This window comes from Drosophila sulfurigaster, chromosome 2L (genome assembly GCF_023558435.1).
Source record: "Drosophila sulfurigaster albostrigata strain 15112-1811.04 chromosome 2L, ASM2355843v2, whole genome shotgun sequence".
In the NCBI taxonomy this organism is placed as follows: domain Eukaryota; kingdom Metazoa; phylum Arthropoda; class Insecta; order Diptera; family Drosophilidae; genus Drosophila; species Drosophila sulfurigaster.
Window position 1 is genome coordinate 3,955,478 of NC_084881.1, and position 26,721 is coordinate 3,982,198.

Here is a 26,721-nt window from a genome sequence, read left to right on the forward strand (position 1 = left end):
ATAGTCTCTGAGATCTAGGTGTTCATACGGACGGACGGACAGACGGACAGACACACAGACAGACATGGCTAGATCGTCTCGGCTGTTGACGCTGATCAAGAATGTATATACTTTATAGGGTCGGAGATGCCTCCTTCTACCTGTTACATACATTTCCTGTCGGCACAAAGTTATAATACCCTTCTACCCTATGGGTAGCGGGTATAATTAAAAGTAATATGTATTAATTGATTGTTTTTTTACCAATTATGCAGAATTTTACTACTTAACCATGTTGATCCATTTACTTACGCAATACTTATTATCGATTCACGCAGCATTTAAGCCCAGGATCTCCTCTCATTTAATACATTTGTGAACGGTTTGCGATAGCCCGATTAACTGAGCTGTGAACAAAAACATTCAAATCTAGATAAAACAAGTAAGAAGCTACAGTCGAGTGTGCTCGACTGTGAGATCTCCCACTACCCATTTTGAATAAAAGCAATACATTTTGCGGTATTATTCTCAAAACATACCAATTATACTACAAAAATACTAAAATATATTTTGGGGTATTATTATTAAAATATACCAAATATACTAAAACACTAAAAATATACCAAATGGTATATTTGGTATATCGATATAGTACCGCATTCAAAATATACCATAGACACAATATACTAGATTGTCGGCAAAAGCAACTAAGACCCTAGTATTCATACAAAAGTATTTCTTTAATAACTTCGACAATTTTATCTGATTGCAACCAAATTTTCAGGAATCATAAATACTATACTTATTATTGTATATACCAAAATTCGCATTCTAGTTTTACAATTACACTTGTTATTCGATTTTTGAACGGGGGCGGAAGTTGGCAAAAATTTGAAATAAACTTGATCTGCGAAACATAGCAAATGCTGTCGAAAAAATTATAGCTCTATCTCTTATAGTCTCTGAGATCTTTCATACGGACGGACGGACAGACGGACAGACACACAGACACACAGACACACAGACGGACAGACGGACATGGCCAGATCGTCTCGGCTGTTGACGCAGAAGAATATATATACTTTATAGGGTCGGAGATGCCTCCTTCTACCTGTTACATACATTTCCTGCCGGCACAAAGTTATAATACCCTTCTACCTATGGGTAGCGGGTATAAACAGTATACATTGGAATGTCGATTCAGAATTTTTAACTTAAATCTAAAACATTCGATCTCACCTTGAAAAGTTGGAATTTTTAGACTAATGTTCTTAGGTATAAAAATTTATTCTTAAAATGGTCCTTTTTCAAGATCACATTTTTTTAGACACATGGTCTTGATTTCAGAACTGTTCTCTTTTTTCAGTGTAGACTTATTAAGTACAGTAAAAATAATAAGTTCTTTAAATATTATCGTAAAATATATTTCGTATGAAAAACATAATCATATTGATAATGAGTTTATGTATATAATGTGAACAAATATAGTTGTAAATTTCATATTTTTAATAGGGATTAGCTTAAGGACTCATTTGTCGAGATCTCATCAATAATACGCACAAGTAAATCCCTCCGTTCAGCAGGTGATTCGAGAGGGGCAACTGCGACTGCGACAATTTGCGACCAAAATGTACAACTCAATTGGAATTGCAAGTGCAACTCCAACTGCAACTGAAAGCAAAAGAAGCGTCGCCATCTATAAAAGGAGTACTCACACTCACACAGTTACATTCGAAGTCAACAGACTCAGTCACATGCACACACACTGTGAGGCAAAGGCTGAGATCTGTTATAGTTATATACTTGTCGGGTCACAGACGAATGAGCGGACATGCGAATGGCAAAAGCAGCAAAGAAGACAAGGGACAAAAGACAATGAAACAAGAAACATAAATTCAATATGAACTTGTGAGAAGAGGAAACCAAATCGGAGTCTACCTCGGGAGCTGCTCTGAAGTCCGGTTCGCTCCACTTGTCGCCATTGCTTGGCTCTCATCTCTCTCAACTCATTCGCCGTTGTCATTCCTTTTAATTTCATTTATTTTGCAAAATACAATTTAATTTGATGTGAATGCAACTGACAACTTGCAACTTGCAACTTACGACTGGCAACTGGCAACGATGCCAGGCCAAGCAAAAAATATAAGAAGAAACTTCGCAGTCCATGCAACAAAAAATGGCCAAGAAGCGAGCGAACTCTCTTCAGTCATCCCCAAAGCTGGCGACAGTTGGCCACAGTTGAGGCCGCCTTCCATAAGGCAAATATTGAACTACAATAATCATCAACATGGACTTCGACATCGACATCCACATCCACATCAGCAGCAACATCGACATCGACAACTGCAACGGCAACGGCGACGGCGACGAGCAGAGCGCGGCCATATCAGCGACATCCCCGTCGTCGGTCGCCATTTCGTGCCATCGTTCTCATCGTCATCATCCTCATCATCGTCGTGGGTTGAGGTCGCATTCGATGACGGACGTAGGGGAAGAGCTGAAGACAATCAAGCGCAAAAACGAACGAGCAATTGTGGCACACGGATGAGCCAAGCCAATGATTGTCATGAAGATAACAACAGTTGCCTTTTTGCATACCAAGCATCGCCAGCAACAGTAACAACAGCGCAACATCAACAACTACAGCGTGTGCACCGCAGCAACATGTTGCTCAAAACTAACAAAGTATTGATTGCGCCGATTGCAAGTGGATGTGGATCACTCGTCGTTGTCGTCGACAGCAACATGAATTGTCATCCAACTTCAGCAGTTGCAGCAACTCCAGCATTACCATCGCCAGCAGCATCAGCTCAGCTACAGCATCAACTACAGCATCAGCTGCATCCTCATCCTACTTCGCATGCAACAAAAGTCATTTAGTTATTGTTGTTGCTACTGCCGCTGTCGATGCTCAGATGCTGAGATACTCCGATGATGCCGACGACATTCTCATCCGCTTATCAAACTCCAAACAAATCATTTTGTTGGCGGCCTTGCAGTCAGCAGCCTCACTGTTGCTCCCCTTCAATGCCCATTGGGACAGGTTGCAGTTGTAGCAACTGGTTATGCCACAAGCCCATTGAAATATACTCGTATACATGCAAACATTGCTTGTCAGTGCCACCGCATTTTAAAGATATCTTAAGAGACTTCTTCTAATAGAAAGAAAAAAAGATTAATAACGCATTTTAAAAATATTACAAATGCAAGCTGGATAGTTAAAAATAATAAAATAATTCCTTTTTTAAATAGTTCAGTCGATGTAAACATATTCCCCATTTATCTTTTGATTAGCTAGACTTTTACCAATTTAGAATTTTAAGAATCAACATTTGCTCAACTCGGAACTCATAAGAATATTTAAAAAATCCCTTTTGTAAGATATCACATCGAATTTGTATATACGATAACTCAAGTGAATTAAATTGAATAGACGTCTGAACATTCACATTTTCCTAAATGGGAGAGAGACCTTTCTTCTGGTTCTTCCCGAACACCACAATGCATTGCCCATAAACATTTTTCGTCTATATTTAACCACATCGGAGCTGGGGTTATCGCATTAAATGCATAAAGTCCCTTCCTACATATTCCGTCTATTGATAGTGGAAGGTAGAGAGAGAAAGAAAGAGACGATGTAAACTATGATATGTAATGATGATGTTGATGATGATGATGCCATTGGTTGTGCCGTATCAGAGGAATTTCGATGCGAGAAACGATGGAGAAATCAATTTAATTTACCGGAAAATGATGAGTTCAAAAGGTGTGAAAATACCTACAAGAACGCGAGGCGGATTGATGAAGGCGCTGAAATTGGAAATTATGCTGTGCTCCTTGCCACTATGCACAACAGACATTTCTCGATATCTGGTCTGTATTGTGCCACCCAATGTGGCAGGCAGGCTGTCATTAGCGGTATTCAAATCATAACATAAATACACTTGTCGTCTGCCTCGAACAGTGCGCACAGAGCCAAGAGCACTGAGCATCGAGCATGGAGTCTTGAGTGTCGAGTGCCAAGAGCTGAAAGTGGAGAGCACTTGGGGTACAACTCGTTTAGATTATGACAGCAGAAGTTTGGGGAATGGGAGTGGGTATGAAGGAATGGGAGGCAGAGTGGGGACTGTCTGGCTGCCGCAGCTCGACGTCTAATGCTGAAGTTGCTGCGGAGAGACGCGAGTTGCCGCCAGCCTGGCAACTTGTTGGCTGCATTTCATTTTGATAACTTGTCAAAATAGTTCGTCGACTCGGAGGGTCGACGGGACGTATGATAAATGCGGCCAGACAGCGAGTCAGCCACTGACAAAGTGTTGAATGTTATGCCACTTTATTATTGCCATTAAATGCTGCACACACAAACTTCTATGCTACTGGGCATAGACACCTTGAAGATAGCTGGCTTTTGTTGCAGGTTGTGTTTATGACGATGCTGGGGCAGCAGCGCAACTCAGGTCGCATAAACTTGTCAGGCAATGTCATAAAACTCATCCCTTCGCGCTTCACCCTTCAGCCCTTCGCATGGAATATGAAAACGCTTCGGGGACACGATTCTTGCCCAAATCCCAAACGAGAATAGCAGTGAAGCGAACCAAATCGAAAGGAAATATTTTTTGTAATATTCGAGCAATAATGCGCGTTGGACAATCCCCAGCACGGAGAACGTAGCGCGGAGCGCTGAGAGAAGCCAACCCAAATCTAAGTCAGCCCCACCCAATCCATTTCACCTTAAGTCTGACCTTTATTAATGCCAGTTGGCTTTATGTTCTCTGGCTGATTGGAATATGATATCGCAATGGAGTTTTATGCGCACTCAGCATTTATTTATTTACAAGTTCAATCGATATCCTTTCCTCGTTCCCCTGATCCCATGGCAAATTCAACCGCAACTAATAAAGTCTTTGTGGAGAGTCAACGGCTGGACATGGCTTAATTTGTTAGACGTTATCGCTTCCGCTTTAAGCTAACTGCTCGCATGCCTGCAACAAAATGCATTTGCCATTCGCTGCAAAGACAAAAGCGGACAACTAACTCGTTTTGTCCCAGGATAGACCTGGGGCAGCAAGGAAGGAGCGAGCCAGCTAAAGATGCTGTAGTCACGTGCACATTTCCAATAAGCCAAAACTTATTCGCATGTTGTGCGATCGCTCGCCTAATCAATGTTTGCGTGACCTTGCGATTGAGTAGGAGTAGAGAACTGAAAAGAGAGACAGAGAGAGAGAGAGAGATAGAGAGAGAAAGAGAGAGAGAGAGAGAGAGAGAGAGAAATAATTTCATAGTTAAAATAATTATTTAGTTATTTATCAATTTATTTATGTACATCGTAATGCCTCCAGTAAATAAATGTTAAAACGTTTCAACAATATTTTTGGATCGTAATTAAGTATTGAATGTTATTCTTCTTTTAATAAAATTATTGTTCTTAAGTTAATAAGTTGGTTGAACAACAATGAATAAACGAGACACTTGCAGCCTAGTCCAGACCAGACCAGACGAGAAAGATCCAACGATTCAAAGATCACACCGAGTATGCAACAGCATAAGGTTGGAGCGGCTTCTCGGTGCCTCAATTCGTTGGGCTGTCGATCGTTGGGCACTTGTCTAGATCGTGGCCACGCATGCGGCAAAACTGCAGGAGCTAAAGCTGAAGCTGCAAGTAGTTAGAGCCGAGTAGTTGCAGCAACAACATCACCGGCGTCGTCGTCAAGGTTGCAAGCGACACCAGCGCATAGATTAAAGATTCCACCATAAACAAACAAGCGAAATAATTGAGGCAAAATTGAAGCAAACTACTCGAACTCGCAGCATGGGGCAAGCTGTAGGCAACAACACTTGGCGATCTTGCAATATGGATATGGCCGTGGCAATGCGCGATTGCCGATTGGCGATGCGGCTGCCGCTGCTGCTGCTGCTGCTGCTGTGGCTGCCACAAGCTGTAAACCAGTTCCCAGTGCAACAATTAGTACGGAATTTGTGGGTGCCATAAAACGCGCTACACGATGGCCGCATGTTGCGCCATCGGCCTACAGCCCGATTCCTCTTCAATTGCGATTTCCATTGCTATTTCCATTTCCATTTCAATTCCCATTTCCATTCCCATTCCCATTACAAAAGGTGTAACGATAAAACCACAGAGTCTATTGGATCCAACAGAACTGACTGCACCCACTTCACCCACTTCAAACAGCTGCTCCTAGCGCCAGCAAGCAACACAACACACTTGCTCTCGCACTCAATTAGACACACTTCAAAGCTACCAGCGATCCATCAAACGAATAAGTTTCCCTTCGCATTCCGATTGTGATCATTCATTTGGCATTTGCCATTCGCCATCGTCTTTCATAATTCCTCTTATGCAGACGAAACTAAATTGCGCATTGAGATCAAACAAATTGCACGCAACATAAATATGAATACTACTCGTTCTTGGTTGCTGAGCCACTTGCCGAATCATCTGGCGGAACTAGAAATACTGGGGAAATGAGCTTATGAATAACATAGCTGACAAATAAGCATAATCGGAATGCTAGACCTGCTCATAATTTCATTAGCGAATAACTAGCCGGTACAGAAAATATGTCCCGAATTGACAACACCCTCAAGCATATATAATTCCTTGGGTATGCCACATATGGTAATTATAAGCATGGCAACATGGCTGTCTGTTTAGAATCTTGATCTTGAAATCGCCGCCTGTCTGCGCCCCAGACATGGCACAATTTCTCATCTCTCATTGCCATGCAGGAGGCCAGATTCGTTAGCAACTTTGGAAACAGACGCAGCAGCAACTCCTTAGCCATCTCACACCCCTCCTCCATACTACACTCTCCTTTCTCCACATCGCAAGGCATTTAATGGCTCGCATTCTGGTCTGGGGGCAGCCTGTTAATAGTTCTATAGTTCTGCTCCCTGCCAGTCTGACACTTTACGGCCCGTGGAAAAAGCCGCATATGAAATATGTGCGCCCATGAAATGAGGAAAATTTCTATGGAAAATCGCAACATTGTGGAAAATGGAAATTCACAAATGTTCTGTCTTTGTCGAAGACAAAACATTCGTATAATAAACTAGTCCATAACTCCAAATTAATTAACGTTTATTTCAACAGATTTCATTGCATTCTCCGCTGCAAAGGTGCCGGAGTACTTTAACTCAGTACTGATTAAATTTCTAGCAGAATAAGAATACTAAGATCAATTTAAATTTGTTAACAATATCAACCAAGTACCATATACTCGTACATACATATCCCTCCTTAAGACTACAAAATTTCATCTCTAATCAGTCTGGAACATTGCCCACTACTAAAAAATGAGAATAATTCATATTTATAAAATGAATAAAAAACTTAAGCAAAAATTAATGATTTAAGTATTGTAAGCTGGTTTATAAAACGTCGGAGGCAACATATGTTATGTTCGGCTGTTTCCAATGTTGAATTGTTGGTACTATGTGGCGATTGAGAAATGTTTTGGTGGAGGAGGAAGGAGGGTATGTATGATAAATGGGATAAGCGTGGCACAACACACGCATCTGGAATGTACATTTGGGAAAAATGTACAACCAAGAGCTGTCAATTTGCATAAATTTATTGGCGCCATAACGGAATCTGCAGAAAGGCCTGAAAAAGTTGAAAGGAGGGGATGTGGATACAACCCACTTCCGGAAAATAAGACACATCAATTAAATGTTTTGCAACTTGCACGTCGGCTTTATTTTTGATCATTCGATTTTCGATATCGTTGACAATTTTGTGATCGATTTCGATTTCCATTTACGACTTTAGATTTCGCTTTTTATATGCAACTACCACAGTTTACATAAGGTGATCTACTTTTTTAAGTATATGTTTATATTCATTATGTTTATCGTTATGTGTAGCCATAAAATTAGTTAATTGTGTGTGAAAGCTGTCAAGAATCGATGCTGGAAATGCTATCGATTTCGGTCGCTATCGATAACACTACCACCATGGCTCTCACTTACTGTGCTCATGCTCCGCAATTTATACAACTTATCGCTAGACTTAATGCATTTAAATGCCTTCAAGATCGCTATCAATTACTCGTACTATATTTATATAGACACATATGATATATCCCATATACTAATATATATCGTATATACCGCGTATATATGCTAGTGTTTGTGTAAGTGTGTGTGTGTAGGTGTGTGTGGGGGGGGGGCGGGGGTGTGACTATGTCTGTGTGTGTGTGTGTGCTAAATCAAGCTTAGCGTAGTTTTATGCTCAAGATATGTAGTCCACAAAAACCATGTGTGTTCCAATCGGCCAAATTCATCATTCATCATCGGCTACTTCTCCGACCTAGCCATTAGATCTGAAAGCTCTGTGACGCCCGCCTCCGGATCAACATCTGCATCCTCATCGACATCTCTAACTCCAGTTTCTACTCCATCGCCATCTCCATTGTCTTCCTGTTCTAGATCTTGATCCAGTTCGCTTTGGTTGCCAGTACTCTCATTTTGATTGTTCTCTAGCTTGATGCTACTCAAGGGATGCCAGATATTGCTACCCAGCGATCCTTCATCCTCACGGGACGATGGACTCTGTGCGGGCTCTGATGTTGGCGACTTGCTGGTACTCCTTCGTTCCATGGCGTATGGATGGGGATGCGGATGGGGATGCTGGCCTGCACCTAGGAAGCCTGGAAAACTTAGCAGACCCGGTGGATATGGATACTTTGCACCATTGGCAAAATGCGGAGGCGGTATGTTTCCAAAGGCACCAGGACTTAGTTCACCAGGCTAAGAAAGGTGCAAAAATTAAAAAATTTCAGGGGATGCGAGATTTAGAATACCTATATATAGCTTAACGGGATTAAATTGAAATTAAGGCAAAAGAGGCTAAATGAAGATTCCGAAATTGATCAGTGTGATTATTATTACTTGAGCACTAGATGAAAAATATAAGAAGCTAAGTGAACTTTGTCAACGTCAACGTTAAATGAAACTCTCGCAAAAGCTATAAGGAGAATGAGAGAGATGGTATTGATGGACTTACCTTGGGGGGCATTCCGTTGAAAAAAGGTGGCAAATAGGGAAAGAATAGTTCAGGTCGACGCTGCATAAATTCCTGCTCGGCAGTCGCTGTTCCATGGGCTCCAGTAGAACCAGGACCAGTTCCAGGTCCAGGTCGCATAGGCAGCTCCAAGGACATGCGACGACCACGACGCGATGTTGGATTGGTCCACATGTGCGTGCCCATATGAACCTACAAAAAAGGAGAGACAAGAGCAAAGAGTCCAACGAGAGAATAGCGAAAATTCCAAAGACAAGAGGAGTTGATGTTGCCCACCTTGAGGTTACCCTTAGTAGTGAAAGCCTTCTGGCACACATTGCATTGAAAGGGCTTGTCTCCGGTGTGGGTTCGCATGTGGATCTGGAGCGCGGAACTGGAGCTAAAGTTGCGTCGGCAAACGTGGCAGAAGTGCTTGTTGTTTATTGGCGGATCGAGACTGGAGCTAGGCGGCCCGGCTGACATCAAGGCCTGCTGAAAGTCCAGCGGACTGGCTGGAAAGCGATGAGCATCTGCGTGGTGAGCGGGGGATGAGCTGAGGATGGCCTCATGGTGCGTTTGATGGATATTGAGGGATACTTACGCAGCTGCATCTTCATCAGCGACTGCTCCGCATCGGCTGCACTCTCCTGCTGAAAGCCCGAGCTACTGCTGTTAGTGTTCGTTGTTGTAGGATTGGTGTTGCAAGTGACAGCAGCTGCAGCACTCCCCTCGCAGCCAGCCTCATCGGCCAGCAGCTGCTGGGAGTCGGGATCCTCTTTGATGGCCGCCGCATTAGTTGCCACTGTCTCCGCCGGCGCCAGCATCAGCTCCTGCATCGGATTTGGAGTTGGAGTCACAGTCGGCGTCGGCGTTGGTGTCGGCGTCGATGGCGGCTTTGACTTCTTGGCAAACAGATTTGGATTGAGAGAGAGCTGAAATAGTTGGTTGATCCGATCAGAAGGGGCGCTAATTTCTTAGCATTTGCCAGTTAATGTGGCGTTAATATCGCTCCAACCGACTCTCCATTGTCCCCCACTCCATTCAGGAGAAAGAGTTTGGCCCAGACGCGCCTCTTAATTATCTTATTTCTTATTTTTGAACATAATTTACAATTTTTCTATGCCAACTAATTATCTCTCGCACAGACAAAGCCGCCTCGACGGTCGGGTCTCAACTCATATTTTTATGGCAAAACAATTGGGGACTCGACGAGCGAGTGAGCAGCAGACTTGCCCCACAGACATCAGCTTGCCTGCATGCCGCACTTGCCACTTGCCACATGCCACTTGCCACATGCCACTTGCGCCTCGCGACTCGCGACAAACAAAAGATTAAATAATTTTGCATAAAGCGTAACATAATTTATTTGCATTGAATGCATCGCACACACCGCCACCGATCCGGCACACACAATGCCCCGATCCTGCCCCTCTCTCACTCAAAGAGGAGACCAGGCACGAGGCGTGCGGCATGCGGAACGAGGCGTTACCATGGCCATCCATCTGGTTCTGTTGCTGGTCTGGTCTGGTACATATAAGAGACCAACTCGTAAATTTTGCATCATCATAATGTATTCTCGTAATTACTTACAATATTTGAATCACTTAGGAATTTCTATTGCAAAAGATGACGCCCAGAGCTGCCCCGCCCTGCTGCATCCCCTACTTAGCCGCTTCCAGATCATCAGCGATGTGCTGGGCGAACAGATTTCGAGAACATACTGTCGCCGGGGATGCCAGGGCTGATTACAGCCTGAAAATGTTATGACATTTACATTGCACAATGCAATTTGGCCAAAGAATATACCAGGAGCGGTTCACCAAGGAAAGGGGCCCAATTAAAACATAGTAATTTAATTAAATGAAACAATCTTGTAATAATGCGAGAATATTTCTTATCAGATTTAAGTCAACAATCTGAATAAGGTAGAACAAAAATACTACTTGGCATTTAATCGATAAATTAAATAGGCCTTTTTCAACATAACTTCAATTCTTTATCGTGCCTTACAATTTATGCACTCAGAATTTTGGAAATACTCCAAGAATGTAAAATATAATGAACGATGTCATTAGTCATAGACACTATACCGCATTGTGCGACAGAACCACAAACCAGAAACAGCAACAAAACATGATGATGCGACGATTGTGCTAGACATTCTTAAATATTAATACTCGCATTTGTACTTAAATTATGGGTAGACAGGCATTCCCTTCCCTCCGTTTCCCCTCGCCCTACTAGCCGTAGTGGCATTCCTAATATCAAGCTCGAAGACGAACGCACTTTAATAAATAATTGGCATTGTTGTGCGATGTAATCCAAGCGCTTTTGCTTTAAGAGAATCAATCTGAAGCTAGCAACTGGCAGCCTCTTTACTGCAACCGTCAAGCGGAACGGCAACAATTAAGGAAAACTATGCAACTCGCCACAATTTCCTTATAATAATGCTTACTTACTCTCTTCCCCGCTCTCTTGACCTCACTCTCTTACTATCTCTCCCTCTCTGTCTAGTGAGAAATGAACAATTAATAATAAGCTCATAATTTGTTTGGCCTAAACAGGAGCTTATTTCGCAGTTGCCAGCTCCAGCTGCGCTCCATATAGGGCCGTTCATTCCCGACAACTTCTCAGAGCACTTCAGGCCATAACAATTTAATTAATGATGCTCAGCCAAGGCCAAGCAATCTACACAACAAGCTTAGCCTTTGCCTCATCACATCTGGCATTAGTTCACATCATTTAAAGAAGGTGGCGATGCAGGCCAGGCAAACGGATGAGCAGCCACTAGCAAAACCTTTAGTCTTACATATTACATTGTATTTCATATTTATATAAATAATAGGATCTTAATAAATGAAAAAACTCTAAATATAAATCCAAATCATTTACATAGGCAATCTATGACACGAATGTGTTTGCTGCTACTACCCATCTTTCTTTTGAATACTCGTTTATTTTCAAAACATATTTTTATATTATTGCAAATTAGCAAGTTTCGTTTAATATTGAAGACTTAAAAGATAATAACTTATAATCGTTCCACGATTTATTTATATCGCACAAAATCATATTTCAAACCAACCCTGTTTGTAAGTATTCTATTTTACTTTTAAAATCTTAAAGTTAATTCATAAATAAATTGCCTTATATGCAAATAAAATGCCATAATAAAGAATGTTATATATGTATCAGTAAATATTTTCTAAAAACCGAAGTTTGTTATATTACTATTGCTTACCTTGGCTGCGTGTGGTGACGTCACTTCGTTAGTGTGAGTGCGGACCGAGGGAATTGTAACTTCTTTGGCATGTTCGCATTGCAGATGGGCCTCCAAAGCGGGGAGACTGGGTAGCATCTTGAAGCACAAGTTGCACACATTGGGGGGCGGTTGCAGACCTACATTCGCGGGTGAAGGAAAAGGGGAAAGGGGCAAACGGGAGACAGATGATTACTCACAAGAACACGTGCGGACGCGACAATGGGAAATCGAAATCGAAACTTCGATATAATAAATTTCCATCAGAGTAAAATGTTGTGACATAATGACGTTGCGATCTCACAACAGAACGTAATTCATTGAGGGACCCATCCCCATCCTCCCATACCCATCTCCCTCACTTCTTCTTCGCACTAGGCTACTAACCGATCGTGATGTATTGGAATTGAAAATGCGCGAAAAGTTTATAAATAAATTGCGGAATTTTGGCATAGGCAGACGCGCTGATGATGGGGAGATAGAGGGATGGGAGATGGGCGGCTTTTGTCTTGGTCCAATTGAGTTATGTCGCGCCAAGTGCGCAGATTTATCGAGCTTCCCCTTTCGCTTCTGTCGCTGCGTAAATCGTCGCAATGAGGTCAAAGGTAGCAGACAAAGCAGCTTTGTCATCTCGCGCACTGTCAGACGATACTCGTCAGCTTGCATTCAGCAATCGGTAGTCGACTTACCCATAAATCCGAGCGGTCCGAAGGGCAACAGCGGAAACTTGGCATGTGCCTGTCCTAGGGCGTGCATCTCTTCGCGAGCTGCGGCCATCAACAGCAGATTTGGGGGTAGCAGGGGCATGCCATGCATGGGTAACACCGCTCCACCGTTGTTTACCCCAAAGAGACGGGCCGCTGCCGCAGCTGCCGACGATGGAGATGAGAGATCCATGGCAGGCAGCTCGGTACCATTGGTACTTTCGCGTCCACCCTCCAAATCGGATCTGGAACGTTCATCACAGCAATCATGAGCAGTGGGTCGTCTGTCTCGATCTTTTTCTCTTTCTCTGTCTAGAGGCGTTGTGGTGATTGTTGTGGCACTCGAATTGTCACGTGAATCGTCTGTGCTGTCCATGGTCATGAACTCATCGAAGTCGCCGCCCTGCGACGACTCGGAACGTTGTCCTGAATGATCAGAGATAGTGGTGGAGAAGTCCAGGGTGTCTGAAGTCCCCAATGACTTGTTTGAGTTCTGATCCTCAATGCCCAGACGTTCGACATCGCCAGCTCCTAAGCTCTGGCTCTGCCCTTGACCTTGCACAGCGCTACCATCATCCATAGTGTGGATGCGAATGTGCTGCTGAAGAATGATGCCATTGGAGAACTTCTGATGACACACAGGACATTTGAACTGACTACGCATGGGCGGTTTGATTTTGTGTATGCTCATGTGTGCCTTCAGATTGCCTTTGGTGGCAAAGGCACGTCCACAGATCTTGCAGCGAAAGGGTCTTTCACCCGTGTGGGTTCTAATATGCATCTGAAGGGAGCTGCGGCAAGACATAACCTTTTGGCAGAAGATGCACTGATTAGGATCCGTCAACTTGTTCTCAATATTGTCCACTAGCTGCTGAAGCTTCGACGTCTCCGATGTCTTGTCTATCTCAATTAGATCCTCCCATGACTTGTCTATGATGCGTTCCATCTGCGCCAGTGAATACTCTCCGGCCCCCGTTCCGGCAGGCAGACCCAATGAGCCATCCCGGCTAGCGGAGGAGCGACGCACGAGCTTGGCAATGTGCAAATGCTCAGCATGCTCTGCAGCTCTATCCTCGCCTGGCGGACTGCCTGCATTGCTTGTCTGTCGCTTTCGCACACTGCCATTCCGACGGGGTGTCGTTTGACTTGACTTGGGACTATCTTTGGGCTTCTCCTTTTCTTGTTTCTCTGGTGAGGAATCCGTTGGGGCTACGCTCTGGCATCTATTACGATCGGACACGGATTTACTTGGTGTGATTCCAGGAATGGGAGGTAGGATAGGACTTGGTGTTGGTGTCTGTGCACGTTCAAGAGGCGATTGAGACTTCTCCCGAATCGACTTACTGAGATCCTCGGCCTGCGGAAGCATTTGTTGCTCTTGCTGTTGATGAATCTGCTGTATTGACTGCGCTTGCTGCTGCTCCTGGGCACAAGGATCTCTGCTAGGTGGTGGTGGTGGTGCAAGTGGCGCGGGTGGCACAAAGGGTAACCGAATTGGCGTCAGAGTGGCAAACTGTTCCGCACTTCCCGAGGATGATCCTCCTCCTGCTCCCGCTACTGCCCCTCCATTTACTACAGGCGGCAGCATCATGGGTGGAAAGATCTGAGTGTGACGCTGGTAGTGGACTTTGAGATTACCTTTAGTTGTGAACTTGCTGCCACACACGTTGCAGTGGAAGGGTCGTTCACCGGTGTGGGAACGCAGATGGATCTGCAGGGCTGAGTAGCTGCCAAAAATCTTGCCACAATACTTACAGCGATGCTTAAAGATCTCTCCGCGATTCTGGGCTTCTTTCGAGGCATATTCCGAGTACTCCTCTTGCATTTGTGCAGCATGAAGGCTCTGCGATGCGGAATCCAATACCTCCTCCGTGCGGCGTTGCAGCATCTCCAGGCAGTTAGGCTCATTGGGCGCTGGCGGAGGGTCGTGGTTGGTGATAATACTCGATGCCAGACTGGAGCTGATATCACACATTAGCGGTTGATACTCATTCTCCGTCTCGGGTTCGACTTCCGCCTCAATCTCGCGCTCATCCTCCCGCTTGATGAGCTCTCTTTCTCGCTCCCTATCCCGTTCGCCTTCACTTTCCTTATTGCACTCGATTGCCATTTCCAAGGTCAAGTTATGCCCATCAGTCTTTAAACTCTCCTTAAGCCGCACGTGGTCATCCTCGAGAACTTCACCATTCATCCGTGGCTTTTCCTTGACCAGATATTCCTGCTCTGTCTCTCGCATCTTCTGTTCCTCCACCTCCGCTTCTGCCTCCACTTCCGCATCTTCCTCCTCTTCCACATCGTCGCGCTCTTCTTCGTTTCGCCCCTGCCTGCTGAGGGCAGCGACCACGCCTCCGGCCCTCTTCAATTGACTCTGTAGATGCTGGATGAGCTGCAGTTGCATCAGATGTTGGCGCTGCACATTGAAGATCGTTGACTGTACCATGGCCAGATCGCTGGGATCGGCTGCTCCTGCTAGCGCCGTTGCGGCAAACTGCGCTACCGCCACTTTGGTATGTTGTAAAGCTTCAAGTGCCACATGCCCCGATGTGGGCAATCGGCTGCCGGAGATTACGGACAGATCCAGAGCCTCATTGCTGTTCTCCGGCTGTTGGTCTTCATTCAACGATGGCAAGGATGTTTCCAATGATACTTCCATTGGTCGGCCTCCATCTGCTCCTGCATTCGGATGAAGTTGTGGCACCTCATCCGCTACGCTGCCGTTGTTGTTGCTGTCGGCACTAAGTTCCTTGGCCAGCAGATTGTCTCTATCTCCAACTCCTGCTCCAGAAACGGCTCCGGCACCTGTCGAGCTGCCACTACCAGCAGATGTTGTACTGCGTGTACCTGTGCCCCGGTAATTGATGCGATTACGAAATATTGAACACATTATGCCTAGAATCGCCTCTTCCACGACTGCTCCGCCTCACAAGAGCAGCTGGAAGAGATTCCGATTGTCGGCTATAATCTGATATTTAGTTTAGCTGTGGCTCCGGCTCTTCTGCTGCTGCTGGTCATCAGCGCTGTGGATAGATCAAAAGAAGATTTCGGATTGAGCAACAGCAAGCGTAAGAGAATAAGAAACTGAGCTTTCCGCTTTAGATTCCTATAACGAGCCGGTCACGTAAGAAGGGTCCGACCCGGTCAGACTTTATGATAAATTTTTGAATATATGAATAGCTTGTGGTGTCGCAACTTAAAGGCGATGAATAAATGAACGCATTGCATATTATTAGGGGCGTATAACTTAATTTTGGCCTACAGAACGAGCCATCGAACCACCCGCCACATGTGCAATATCTATTTAGAATAAAAACTATATATCGGTATCGCAATCACAATCGTCATCGCCATCACCATCGAAATCGCATCGGAGGTATCGGATCAATGTTTTTTGGACTTTCCTCATCCAAGGGGGATTATTGAACTGGTCGAAGCTCGTTACGCGTTTTGCATGAGGCTTCAGATTCCGCTTGAGCTTGGAGTTGGTGTTGAAGTTGGATAATTTATTGATATATTACTTGGAATCACTCAGCATAACTTTGCTTTGGTCCCATTCGATTTCGATTCCGGCTATGGCTAATTTAGTTGTTGACAATTTCCAACTGTCTCTACGCGTCACGTCGCAATCCCATCTAGGAATAGGACGATATCTATACAACTGATTGCGATGTGGTTACCGCGTAACACACGGAAATACTACCCACCCTATATTGCCTACTGTCCACTCTGACAGTCCAGAACCATTGAAATGAATCAATTGAATTGTATGCAAAGACTCACAAGTGTTGCTTCCCTATCGTATGATAATGTTTCTCCTCGCATTGGGATTTGTGCCACTATAACCAATATTGCCAAACGTAAATAACTTGGCTGAGTTATTGGCCAAGGAGGAACTGGAACTTCTCGCACCCAAACAGCGACTTAGCTGTGGAACTAGAACACGCGAACAGAACGGCGCCAAATAACGAATCGAGTACATTGTCCTACTTACTTATGAATTTCTTTAGTTAAATATCGAAAGAGTTTATAAATGCAATTAAACGCTTACTGTGTTTAAAAATTGGATGATCGAATACAACATACTCAGTGCAACATAAAAAAATACAAATTATTTTGAAGGTAAATTTTGTAGATACATTCGATTCGCTCAAATTATTATACACCTTACAACACAAGCATTTCGATTTTAATTTAATTTAATTTTTTAATACTCCATACTGTTTTAAGATTTTCATATTATTGACTATTTATCAATCAATGTATCTTATTATTTTGTTAATAATAATTCAAGATAATTACTCTTTGCAAGATTAGCATGAGATGGTTCAAAATACTATTCTACGAACCGAACCTTGTCTTAGCAGTCGAGCTCTCACTCACTTGCAGTCGAAATACTTCATTATGAGGTATTAAACCTATATAAGCTGATTATATAGGAAAATATAGAAAAATGTAGCAAATAAGATATTGTTTTTGAGTCTGTATTCTGTATTGAATAAGAATTCGATTATCCCATTATAGTTTGGTGGTCATCTTAATTCATTTCGTTTTCTCCACTATGTGATTTCGTATTGTGAGCATAAAAAAGAAAAAATCAAAAATAAGTTGGCGAAGAGAACATAAATTTTGGCCAGAAATCGATTTCCCCATAATTCCGATGCATTCGTGAGTTAGCCTTCGCCGTGGTATACACTCGGATAACCATAAGAAAGATTCGTAATCTTAATACGAAATTGGGCAGAATATTTCACAATAATCGATGCGAACGTGTGCTAAGATTGGAGTTTGCTGTGCAAGAACGAGACCAAGTAGCATTCACATTACGGCCGATTGCTTTATGATTATTTCCCGGCAATTAAGTGAATTTATTGGCAAAGGTAAACACACACACGCACACACTCCCCACTCAGCAGACTCCAGTCCCATTCTCATAGAAATCATACAGATACAGACCAGTGTACTATACATAAGATACTATACTTTACTCCTATCCATATCGATTGGGACAGGCCGCACTCGAAATCATCGGCGCACACACATCGTATAGTATTTCTATCAATGGGCTCATCCGAAATCAATTTGTTTAATGCAGTAGTCGACGCGCTTTTCCCATAGCTGAATGAGGCAGGAAAGGGAATCTCACATTGCGACTGAGATTGTGGAAACTTGTGGGTGGTTGGGAGTCAAGATGCCCGAGTACTTGCTTAGGACGCCTTGAAGGTGTTGACCGAAGACAAGTAAAGCCAGTAGCCACAACTTATTCCACTTGAGCTGATTTCTTGAGCGATTTACGCACAGCCAAAAACATAAAACTTGTGCAATTGCTTCAGCTTTAGGTTTCTTTGGTCTTTTTCCAATGGAATCCAAATCTGAAATCGGAATCGAAATGTACTTCGAATTCCACAACGAATGCACAGTATGTTTTTATTTCCTTTGTCATTCCGGCCGATTTTTTCAAGATAGAGCTTCCTGTCAGCAGGTGGTCCGCGTGCTGGCGTTCAACTTGAAAGGAACTTTAAATCTTTCTTCTTCGGGTTTCAGTTACTCGTCCGGATAAATATTGTATCTGAGATATACAACAAAGCGTCAATCATTCTATCGAAAATTGGTTTTATCCATAGCGGATACAGATCAAAATTCTATGCAATTTGCTTGATTGATTGATGGCACACACGCACACAGAAACGCACATGGACACATAAATAGCTCCACTTGCACCCAGTTGGGGCAAGATACAAGTATATCCGGCTAGAAATTTGACTGAATGAATGATTTGCCCGCAACGTGGCGGTAAAATAAACAATTGATGAAATGATTGCTATACTCGTAGAGATATTGATTGAGATCTGTTGCTCTTCAAATCGATCGACAGATCACTGCCTTGCCTGGATCTATGTGAATTTCAATTCTGAATACGATTGTCAGCCAATAACTATTGTTCATAATTTGAATCATTAACATTGCATATTTCTATAGCACTAGCTAACCAATAAGTATTAAGTATTTTTTTATCCCACGCAAGTAATGCGTACTAATTCTTATTTTAAATGTTTGATTTTCAAAAATTTTAAAAATTCTATATTTTTAAAGTCATTTTAATTTATTCCCAAATATTTATTAACATCTGATTTATAGTTTACAATTGGAAAATCAGCTAAATACTTTTAATTATTTATTTCTTATGTACAACGAGAATGTGTTTCTTTTTCTTGTTAATAGAGTAATACATAACTAAGCTTTAGAGAGAATTTTCCATCATTCATTCGGATTTTCATCAATCGAAAAGCAGCGAAACTTAAGAATTTTCTGTTTTTGGAACATAACGAAAATAAGGACAAAAATGAGGGAGGAAAAACAAGAATGGTTTACGTCAAAATTTATGAGCTTCATTTAATACGTGTATGTAATGAAAAAAATACAAGCACATTGTGAACGAAGAAGGGCAGAAGTGTAGACGTGGTTAAAATCAGTATTTGCAGTATTTAAAATGCCAAAGAGAAGAGGCAGCCAATGAAGGCTCAGGCGTTAGCACTTCAACTGGAACTGAACTGAGCATGGGAATGGGAATGGAAATGAAAATGGGAATTGTAATGGGAATGAGAATTCGAATTCGAATGGGAGCTGGAGCTGGAGATGGAGATGGAGCTGGAACCGGATCCATGCCGAACAAAATGTCTGCAAATTTATTAAGCTGAAAAAATTTTATGAGTTGAATTGGTATAATTTTCATATAATTTTTGAGAAAGAAACGAAATGGAACGAACGACGATACGACAACAACAACAATGACGATGACTTCGAGTTGCAGTCCAAACGCAACCGGAAAGGGCTCGCTTTAAAGACGGTCAGAGAGGGAGAGTGACAGAGAGATGGAGGGGGAGTGGAGGCCGGTCAACCAGTTGAGCTGCAGACGCCGCGGGTGGCTGTTGACCAGAAAGGCGATCGGACGCTCGGTGGAGGGGAGGGGATGGGTAGACGAACGAAGCAAGCGCCACACACACAGTACATGAAATGGACGACGCCCGTTTGTGTTTAAATGTGTGCGTGTGTGTGTGTGTGTTAAATGCAAATGCTGCGTGTCAGCTGACCGAAGAGCAGGAGAAAGAAGAGAAGAGCAAAGTCGATAGGTCGTGAGAAAGGGAGAGCAAAGCCAGAGGGGAAAAGGAGGGAATCACAAGGCAGGACAAGCCAAAGCAACAGAGAACGGAAAAGAAGCAGAAGTGGATAAAGCAGACCAATGCACTATGTTGAATTTGACCCGTTTTCGTGGCCAAAACTCATTTTTCGCAAGTATTCAAATTTCCGTTTTTTTAATGTTACCATGTTGAGAAATGATCAAATCGCGATATTGTATACCTAAAATGTTAACTTAACAGTTTAATGTTAAAATAACAGCTGTTAAAGTAAGCTGTTGCAAGCAGACAATACGTGCAGTGTTAAATGTTAAATTTGCGATGCAATTTCAAATTGGCATATCTCCCACAAAAAATCATTAAATAAAAAAATTCAAAAGGAATATTACTTCTTCAAGTTATTACTATGTGTTGATACTAATATGTTGCTTGTTTTGTTCGTATTTTTCTAACAATTTGTATATTTAGCAAGTGTTGTCCCCTTGTCACTTTTCGAAAGAAAGTTGAACTTTCCAAAAGGTTTTAACTAAAATGTTCAAATTTGTTCAGTGAGTGTCCATATACATGTTGTAGATCTGTCAATTCTGAAATCATAATATGTAAGCTCATTATGCGTTTTTTGCGGTTTTTTGCGTAATTTGATTTATTAGGGAACAACATTTTGATCAAAATTGCAGAACTGCTAGAAGTGTGGCGTAAGCAAGGAGCTTTTGCGAGAAACAAAATGCCATATACACTATCATAACTTGTTAATCTTGCTGTCCTATTAAGATTTCTTGCGTTAAATCCTGAAAAAAACGTCACTATTCGCAAAATGATAAACAAGCCCTTGGTAAAGCCTTTGCGATTTTTTGTTCTTGAATAACTTCCATATTTATTATCCGATCTGAACCAAATTTTCAGGACGCATTTGAAATAGGACATTCATCGTGTGTTCCAAAATTCGGGTCTCTAACTTGAAAATTGATTTATATATTCGCTTTTTCGATTTATGTACACGTTGACACGCCCACTTTTCTAAAATACCTTCCTATGGCAATAACCTTTATTATACAAGAAACCTGCATTCAAAAATCTTGTTATTTTAAAATTTTTAATTTTGGCCATAAAAACGGGTCAAATTCAACATAGTGCAATGCCAAGTGACCAAAGGAAATAGGGGATCTACGGAGAGCACACACACACACACACACACACACACACTCTCAGCCTTGTGCCTTGTAAATGAATTTGTATTGTTTTGCATTTGCTTTTGGGCGCTATTTTGTTTTTCTCCTGCCCTGCTTTCGTTTTTATGTTTTTTCTTCACTAAAGGAATAATAAAGGGCAGTTACTTATGCACTGTGAGTGTGTGTGTGTGACAGAGAAAGAACTTTGGAGGCGAAATTGTGACGCGAAGCGGGCAGGGGAGAGGCGAGGAGTTGAAGGAAGAGTTGTTAAGCTGCCATTGCAAACAATTAAAATCATAAGAGACGCACATAAATTATTCATGGCTTAATCTAAAGTGGACAATCTATGCAAAGTACTCTCCACACACTTACACACATACAGACATTCACACACATGCAGACAATCCTTACCCCTCTTGCCCCCACCTTCTGGGCATAAATGTTTATAGCTTGTGCACACGCATACAAACAAACACATTTCTGACCTCTTGTTTTAGCCACTTTCGATAAACGTTTGCATCATTTTTGATATTTTCGCATTTTCATCGTGCTTCTTCTGGCTTCGTTTCTGTTAAAAACTCATATTATATCCAACAATTAATTCTTTACCGATGTGTAAGATCTGCCTCATATTTATATATGATACTTTGCTATAAGTTCCTCAAATACAACCTTGGAAGTAATCATTTAATTATATTTCGACTGTGAGATACCCGCTACCCATTTTGAATTAAAGCAAAATATATTACTACAAAATACTAAAAATAACCCAATTGGTATATTTGGTATATCGATATAGTACCGCATTCAAATATACCATAGACGGCACAATATACCAGATTGTCAGCCAAAACAACTAAGACCCCTTGTAGGTAGCCGTTTTTGCCCATACAAAAGTATTTCTTTAATAACTTCGAGGATTTTTATCTGATCGCAACCAAATTTTCAGGAATCATAATTACTATTGTTTTTATTGTACATACCAAAGCTCTAGCTTTAAAGCTACGTTTGTTATTCGATTTTTTTGATTTGCGGGGGCGGAAGTGGGCGTGGCAAAATTTGAAACAAACTTTGTCTGCATGCAAACATAACAAATGCTGTCTAAAAAAATTATAGCTCTATCTCTTATAGTCTCTAAGATCCAGTGTTGCATACGGACAGACGGACAGACAGACAGACAGACAGACAGACGGACATGGCTAGATCGTCTCGGCTATTGATGCTGATCAAGAATATATATACTTTATAGGGTCGGAGATACCTCCTTCTACCTGCTACCCATGGTGTAACTTTGTAACTGCAGCAAATGCAACAGAGAGCAGTAGGCATCTTCGACGAAGTATAGATATTCTTGATGAGTGTTTGTTATTTTGACATCAAGTGTATTTCAAATTTTTGCACGCCCCACAATTCCAAAATTATCGAGTAACAAACGTAATTTTAATGATTTGAACAAGAAAAAGTAGAATCGAAGAGTGGACTATAACTGCAATATTTATGATTCCTGAAAATTTGGTTGCCATCGGAAATAAAGGTAGAAATGATTTAGGAAATACTTTCGTATGGCAAAAAACGCCTACTGCAAAAGGGAATTCATTGTTTTGGCTGGTATATTTTGTACTCTATGTTTTGAATGAAGTACTATATTAACATACCAAATATAGCCTTCAATATGTTTTTGTATTTTTGTGGTACATTCATTTGATATATTTGAAGAATAATACCGCTTAGTTTTAGATTTATTTAAAATGGGTAATGGGTATCACATAATCGGGCAAGCTCTGTGGCATTCTTAGTTGACTAGATTGTAATAATGGGATTTTAGAAAATTTCTTTGATCATAGTACGAACCAGTTTCGTTGCAAAATTCAATCATTGATAATGTTTTCAGAAATAATTGTTTGAATTGAATTATTAAATAATTTATATAGTATATTGAATAATGAACATTTACTTTATCTACAATATAAATAAAAATAACTTCGAATACGATAAAAATTGCAGTGTTGTAAAGTTTTTGAACAAAGACGCATAGAAAATGAACGAGATATTAAATGTATGTGAATCTGAAGCGTTGCAAGCATTCTAATAAACAGCCGCGATACAGATGCATTCACAAATAAATATCTGTCTATCCGCTTTTGAGTACTGATAGATTCGCATGAGGCGTGCGCTGATCTGTTGGCATATTTTTGGCGTGCAGAAAAATTCAACGTGGCCACATTACAAATAGGAAGAAAAAAACGAAAAAGTACAAATATATATCGCAGAGCATAATACAATCTTTTTGGCTTTTGGCAAATATTTGGACAGCGCGTCGTGTGTGTGTTTCTGAGTGTGTGTGTGTGTGTATGTGTGTGGATGGGGAAACTCGAAATGAAAATGATGAAAATTTACGAGGCAAAAGTTGACAACAAAAATTGCCTGGCGAAATGTAGATACAGTCGAAAGTGTAGACACTTTTTCGATAGACGCGCACATTTCTGTCATAACAAAAAAATATTTTCCTCCCTCCTTTCGCTGTTTGTGTCGCTGCTTTCCCCCTCTTTTCATTATTTGTTGTCTTTGTGTTGAATTTATTAAAATGAAAATAAATATACAATAAAAATGAGCGAAAATAAAATACAAATAAATGATGATGGGATGAGATGGGAGAGAGGGCAGCAGCAGAAAAAAGGGAAATGAAATGAAAAATTGTCTGGCGCATGAAACATTTCGAATTTTATAAACGACGAAAAGTAAATGAATTTATTGTCCGTCAGCGAGAAAGCAGATCATCATGCGAATGATAAAAATGTTCGTGATCATGATCATGATCATGAGGATGTCAATGTGCACGCTGCACGCTGAGATACAAGATACATTTTTGTTGGCGCTCTTCGTTAAGATGAAATCGCGCGACTCATAAATTAATTAAGGCAATAAATGCATTAGGCGCTAGGCGTTGCTACATAGGGGAGGGGCGAAGGGGCACGAAATGCATTTGTATCTTTTACTTGAATAATGTATCTGAAAACGTTGGTTGTAGTGGCAGTTGATTTGCTTGATTGAAAATTAAGCTCATCATTTCAATCTCAATCTGTTGCTGACATTTGACTGCAATGTGTATCTACAAGATACAAGATACACACTCGACTCGAACCTGACACCTGTCATCTTTTCGTTTAACCTACGCCCCCACCCCTTCCCCCTCCTCACCCACACACCCACAAACACACACATTGTTGCTGTGCTAATTTTACTCTCACAACATGCGTCTGTTTGCTCTGTTCAAGTTGTTGTTGTTGCACCTCACACACACACACACACACACACACACACACAAATATATGCACACACACTTGGAGCAGCATCTCGTGCCCATGTCAAGACCTCAATAATCCCCTCTTCTGCCCCCGCCAATCTCTTGCCACGCAGCTGGGGCACAAAATAGTTGTATTTATGTTAACTTTGACATAAGCCCGACATGCAACATTCTGTTGCTGCTGCTGATGTTGCCTCGGTTGCATGTCCTCGCATAAAGTGTCAATTTTAAATAATCGCCACTCAGGCAACAACTGAGCCACAAACATATACACACACACACACTCACACTCACACACACACCAGCAGCATTTTGATTCTTGCACTTCATTAACTCATGGAACTGCAAATCATTTAGAACATATTCAAGATATTGAAGCGGCAATTACATCAGATGAACATCGAACTAAGAAAGCTGATGCCATAAGTGGAGGTTACGTTTTAAAGGTTTATCCAGACATTTTCGATTTGATGAGAGATTCAAGTTAATCAATTAAATTTGGTCCGACACAAGTTTGGCTTTGACGCAAGCAATCTAACGAGATGCAATGTTCAGCTGCCAACCAAACACTCAATATCTTAAATATAGTAGATATATTCTACATCTTAAATATATTGGATATAAACATATATATTTAAGATGTTCAAAGTTTGGTTGACAGCTTAGTTTTTTATGAAATTGTGGGAGAATGGAATACTTTACAAAATTATATATAATTATATTTGAATATATAAAGAAAGGCGCCAAATATTTAGATAAGATTCTATTGTGAAAACTTTTCGGAATATTTCACAACTTTAATTTAGTTTTAATTTAATATAATCATATAATTTGAAGAAACAATGCTGTCAACTTTACGTTTATTTGTACACTTAAATTTTACTGAAACCTTCAAGCTTTAGGCATTAAAGTCTTCTAAAATTGTGTATTCAATTCAATTTTTGTTATAATAAAGTGAAAAACAGTTGTGATAAATATTTAATACTAACGATTCTTGAAAATGTTTTGACCGAAAAAAGTAAGAGAAGGTATAAAATATTTTAAATGGAAAGTTGTAAATTAGCATAAGAACTTTTTCAAGGAAAACAATCAATATTGATGATTAAAATATTAAATAAAGTGTCTTAGTAAAGTGTAACTATAAGTTTACTTATCAGAAAAGAATTGAATGCACTTCCATTATAATGTTTTTGAATTTTATTTTTAGCATTGATAGTAATTTATTACTTTTTGAGGTAATCATGCAATTATGAGGAATGAATAATATGTTATTAATAAATTCTTCCGCTGTTCTCCTGATAATTATTTCTCATATATCAATCAATTCAAGTATTTTTTAGTATTTTAACATAATGGGATGGAGATTTTCTCCTTTCTCGAGTATAGTTGTTAATAATTTATAGAAATATACTCGATACTCACTTTGATTATAACTGTAAATAAGTTGTTGTTTTTCTCTCTTCTGTTGGGCTCACTTGTTTCCAAATTGGTTTTTGCTTTCTTCTTTATCGCCTATCCGCTATTGTGGGATTTATTGAGCTCACTTTTTTTGGTTTGCTTTGTTACGTATTCGATGCGAAATTTCGTTTTCGCCGACGGCAGCAAAAAATAGTTTGTGTTTTCGACGAATCCTGCGAACGATTTCAATTTCGATTTCGATTTTGATTCTTTTGTTGTTTTGGTTGTCTTGTTGTCTTTAGTTCACTTCACCTTCATCGCGTTTATTGCACATATTTCAATTGTTTCGAGAGAGTGTCGACTATTGATGTCGCTGTTGTTGTTGTTGATGTTGTTATTATTGTTGTTGTTGTATTTGTTGCCATTTGCATTTTTTCGCGTTGTGTCGCATGAGTTTTATGCTTTTTGCATTTTTTATGATTAATTAAACACGCGCGACCACAAAAACTTCCTCGTACTGCTTCCCCCTCCTCCTCCTCCTCCTCCTCCTCCTCTTTCTCTACCACGCTCCCGCACGCCGCACTCTTCGCACTTACACTCGCGCTGTGTCCCACTCCCACACACACACACACACACACACGCACGGCAGCACACACACACTCACACACACGCACGCACTTAACGCTGGAGATGATGCGGGAGAAAAAAAAAGCGAGGCGAGTATTGTGCGTGAGTTGCGGCGACAACGACGATGACGAT

At 41.3% G+C, this 26,721-nt stretch overlaps 1 protein-coding gene and 1 long non-coding RNA gene across 7 annotated transcripts; one reads left to right on the forward strand and one right to left on the reverse strand.

Moving 5' to 3' along the window:
- Positions 1 to 7,758: 7,758 nt before the first annotated feature.
- On the reverse strand, positions 7,759 to 26,460 carry LOC133843437 (homeotic protein spalt-major). Of its 6 annotated transcripts, none has more exons than XM_062277014.1 (7): positions 25,987 to 26,460; positions 12,947 to 15,978; positions 12,240 to 12,397; positions 9,600 to 9,930; positions 9,296 to 9,528; positions 9,002 to 9,211; positions 7,759 to 8,745 (listed from the first exon to the last, which is right to left on the reverse strand). In XM_062277014.1, the coding sequence occupies exons 2-7, from the start codon at positions 15,843 to 15,845 to the stop codon at positions 8,293 to 8,295; spliced, it is 4,284 nt and encodes a 1,427-aa protein (XP_062132998.1). In that variant the 5' UTR covers positions 15,846 to 15,978; positions 25,987 to 26,460; the 3' UTR covers positions 7,759 to 8,292. The 6 variants fall into 6 exon arrangements, 5 of the variants coding, with proteins under 5 accessions (XP_062132998.1, XP_062132987.1, XP_062132980.1 ...); XM_062277003.1 differs by lacking the exon at positions 25,987 to 26,460 and adding an exon at positions 16,739 to 16,996; XM_062276996.1 differs by lacking the exon at positions 25,987 to 26,460 and adding an exon at positions 16,663 to 16,996 and having other exon boundaries at positions 12,947 to 16,590.
- LOC133843541 (uncharacterized) lies at positions 20,193 to 20,431 on the forward strand. The gene is made up of 2 exons (XR_009894518.1): positions 20,193 to 20,340; positions 20,380 to 20,431. It is a non-coding gene; the product is annotated as an uncharacterized LOC133843541 (long non-coding RNA).
- Positions 26,461 to 26,721: the final 261 nt, after the last annotated feature.